General features: G+C 42.0%; 1 protein-coding gene across 1 annotated transcript; it reads left to right on the top strand.

Annotated features, from left to right (window-relative positions):
* Positions 1–965: 965 nt before the first annotated feature.
* LOC103998585 (wall-associated receptor kinase 2-like) lies at positions 966–3,921 on the top strand. Its single transcript, XM_065169508.1, has 3 exons — positions 966–2,043; positions 2,120–2,278; positions 2,546–3,921. The coding sequence occupies exons 1-3, from the start codon at positions 1,158–1,160 to the stop codon at positions 3,703–3,705; spliced, it is 2,205 nt and encodes a 734-aa protein (XP_065025580.1). The 5' UTR covers positions 966–1,157; the 3' UTR covers positions 3,706–3,921.
* Positions 3,922–4,199: the final 278 nt, after the last annotated feature.

Consider the following 4,199-nt stretch of genomic DNA (forward strand, 5'->3'; position numbering starts at 1 on the left):
ATTTTTACTAAAACATCCCCACCCATTTTGTTGTCATCCATAAGTCCAAATTAGGATCAAAAGAAACATTTTCTATGCTTGTCTAATTCAAAGAAGAATTAAATTGTATCCGATATTCGAATTGATTTATACATTATTACATAGATGTTTGGTTTGAATCCAAGCATCATGTATATCAACTATCTGATGTAATAGAAAAGTAAAAGAAAAAATCAAAATTTTGTGATTCGCATGCGTAGAAAAAATGAGAGTTGACTGAGTCTCTAATTGATGGGCAACCATATGTTATTATGACACAAAAATCAGGAAGAAGTACTCTACGACGCTTGTGGACCTAAATGATTCAAGCTTGAAGTGGGATGTAGACTTTTAAGGACATCACATAGTTGAGTAAGACTTACAAAGTATTAATTTAATTACATTCGTCCCTATAGATTGCACTTAATAGAACAATTATCTCCATATCGTTACTATAATGATACAAAAGATCTTATGAAGACGTTGGATTGGTAAATTAAATTGTCCTATCTAATTAGATAAAATATATTATAAATAAGATAGGATTTGTGAGCGGAGAGATAGAGATAAATAATTTATAAGAGATGGGATGGAGAAAGAATGATGGTTGGATGGAGATGAGAAGGGTAACAGAGGAAAAAAGAGTGTCGCCAAAAGAAAGAAGTGATTGCATGATAGATGCTAATATCAAATAATAAAAAGAAATATTTAAATATTTAAGAATCTTAATTATATTTAAAAGTAGACGATCATTTTCTTTCTCAAGTTAAATCTTTTAATATCAAAATCGACATAAATATACTATTAAATAAATAATAAAAAAGACTTAAGTTAAAGGGTATCTAAGTAATTTTAATTATATTTACAAATAATGATAACAATGACGCCAATTAAAAAACTGCAACAGTTACGAGCTTGGCGAAGGCATCAGATAATGTGAAATCAGGATCGATTTCTAACGCCTTCTTATCCATGTGGATACATTGACTTCTGCAGTCAACGAGGACGATCAGTGAGATCACGGAGAAGAAATAGCATTCTCCGAAGCTCCAAAACTCCGGCGTGCCTCTTTATTAACACAGAAAGGATCTCCATTCATTCTTCACCAGGCTAAATCTCTCTTTGATTCCGTCCATCTGATGAGAAGACCAAGAGACGCAGTTCTTCGGATGCTGCTGACACTTGCAGCAGCTGCAGCAGCAGCGACGAATGCAGAAACCTCAAACTGCTCGGACAAGTGCGGCCAAGTGCTTGTCCAGTATCCCTTCGGCATCGAGCCAGGTTGCTACAGAGATGGATTCGCCATCACATGCGACCGCTCGGATGGCAACTCCCCCAAAGCTTTCCTCGGCACGAGTGACATCGAGGTGACCGAGATCTCGCTGCTGCACGGCCAGTCTCGCGTGAAGGCTCAAGTAAGTTGGGAGTGCTACAACGAGACCGCCGTGGAGAGCACCAACACCAACTTACCATCCAAAAGCTTCGATGTCAATGGAGTGTACAAGATCTCCGACGACCGCAACAAGTTCACTCTTATCGGTTGCAACTCAATGGCATATCTACAAAGCCAGCAGACGGCCGACGGCCCCTATCCCTATGTATACTATACTGGTTGCTTATCGTACTGCGAAGATACAAGCAAAGTCATCAATGGGGTTTGCAATGGCATAGGATGCTGCCAAACCAGCATCCCGTCAGGCCTCAGTGACACTTCCTTCTCTTTCACTGCATATTCCCATCGATATTTTTTGAGCTTTAGTCCATGTAGCTACGTTTTCATTGTTGATCAAGACTACTACTCATTTAGCGCCACCGATTTAACCATGGACACAAACAAATCCATGCCGCTGTGGCTGGATTGGGCAGTCAGAGATGCTGCAACATGCGAGGAGGCGAAGGGCTCTGATAATTATGCATGCCGAAGTCAAAACAGTGTGTGCAGCAAGGCCAGGAGTGGTGCAGGCTACCTTTGTAATTGCTCACAAGGATACCAAGGCAACCCCTATCTTGTCGATGGATGCCAAGGTTAGATCTTGTTGATGAATCCTAATAGGTTTTGTGAAACTCGCTTAAGTTTGAGAACTAATTGTTCCTTTGGTAGATATCGATGAGTGTAAGCTACCGGAGAAGTATCCTTGCTATGGAGTCTGCAGTAATCTCCCAGGAAGCTACCATTGCACATGCCCACCTGGCAGGCGTGGTGACCCATTTAATGGACCATGTGTCCTCAGCAGCCTATTTGTTACGAAGGTTGTCATAGGTAATTCTTTGATCTCTATGTTATTTCCACATGAATTTGAGATAATGATAAAGATGAATAATTATTAAAGAAGTTTTATTGAAGATAAGAAGCTTGAACATTAACATATCTCTCCTATTTATATAAATTAGGAGGAAGGATTTTCTTCAATAGAATAAAAATTTTTAACGGAATAGAGTGATTTCCTCAACTCACAACCTGTGTCTAAGAAAATATTTCTCTGTGTTCTCATCTTACGTTTCTTCACCATTGACTAACAATTCGTAGGTGTCTCTTCTGCCTTGTTCGCGACGCTGGCTCTCATTTCTGCAATGCTTATAACACGTTCAAAGAGGAGGCACGCACGGGAAAAGGAGAAGCTTTTGAAAGAGATATCGAACGGGAGGATACTGTCAATGCAAATGGACACATTGACTGTGTTTACACTGCAAGATCTACAGCGGGCAACGGACAACTTCCACTACAGCAGAGTACTTGGACGCGGAGGCCACGGTGTGGTTTACAGAGGAGTTCTGGAAAACCGACGAGAGGTGGCTATCAAGAAGACTCTGCTGACCATCGAGGCACAGAATGGAGAAGCCATGGAGGTACGACAGAAGGAGTTCTTGAACGAGTTAAAGATTCTGACACAGATCAACCACAGGAACGTGGTGAGACTCTTTGGATGTTGTTTGGAGGAGAAGATTCCATTGCTGGTCTATGAATTCGTTCCCAATGGCACCCTCTCCCACTTCATTCATAAAAGAGATCCTAATCCATCGGTCCCCTTGGACGTTGTTCTCAAGATCGCAGTGGAATCCGCAGAAGCGCTTGCTTATTTGCATTCATCAACATCTCGTGCAATCATTCACGGGGACGTGAAGCCCAGCAACATACTCCTGGATGACAAATTGATGGCGAAGGTGTCGGATTTTGGAGCGTCGACACTGTTGCTAACAGATAGAACTCAGACTGTGAGCTTTGTGCAAGGAACTATTGGCTATGTAGACCCTGATTTCCTGGAAACAAGGCGCCTGACTGCAAAAACTGATGTATACAGCTTTGGAGTCGTCCTCCTGGAGCTAGTCACCAGGAAGAAGGCAGTCTTGGATGATGCTTCAGGTGTGCGCGAGTTGGCATCGATGAGCAGGGAGGAGCTTCTTCATATTTTGGATGAGCAGTTTGTGCGTGAAGGAGGAATGGTTTTGCTGGAGAAGGTCGTCGAGCTTGCACTTCAGTGTCTTCGTCGTCGAAGGGATGAGAGACCAGACATGAAGCGGGTGGCGGAGAAGCTACGGAAGTTTATACGAATCCGGCAGCAACGGAGGGGAGAACTTTACACGGATGAAATAGACACAAGGTATCTTCTACCGGATTCTTCTATCTACCACAGTTTCGATAGAACACTGATGCAAGGGATGGGATCTCGAAGACCTAGTCGTGTTTAGCATTCTTTTGCACTTGCGTCTTCGTGTTGGTTTCCTGTGAGTATAAAATAGAGGACAGTATAAAATAAAGGACAGTATAATATATATGATAAGTAGATAGATTTTTCTAACTGTTTAAGGAAATCTCTCTACTCTGTTAAGGGAAATCCTTGAGGAATACTCTCTCTTCTAACCTGTATAAAAAGAATGGGATATATTAATAACAATCAATTTCTTCTATAACTTGTTTATCTATTTATTTTCTAACATGGTATCAGAGCAGTTCCTCTTTGGCGACAGCAGTATCGCCGTGTGTTAGCCAAGCGGCCACAATAACACGCTGCCTCAAGCGGAGTCATTGAAGAAGCACAAGACACAGATTCAGAGCCAGTGCTAACGAGCATCATCTTGGCTCTGCTCGTCCACTCCTTCTCTTCCTTCATCGCCGGTCTTGCTTTTCTTCGCCGGCCTTGCTCCCTCTCCTATTTGCTGCCTACAGCAGACACTCTTTGTTG

Source organism: Musa acuminata, chromosome BXJ3-9, assembly GCF_036884655.1.
Source record: "Musa acuminata AAA Group cultivar baxijiao chromosome BXJ3-9, Cavendish_Baxijiao_AAA, whole genome shotgun sequence".
Lineage (NCBI taxonomy): Eukaryota > Viridiplantae > Streptophyta > Magnoliopsida > Zingiberales > Musaceae > Musa > Musa acuminata.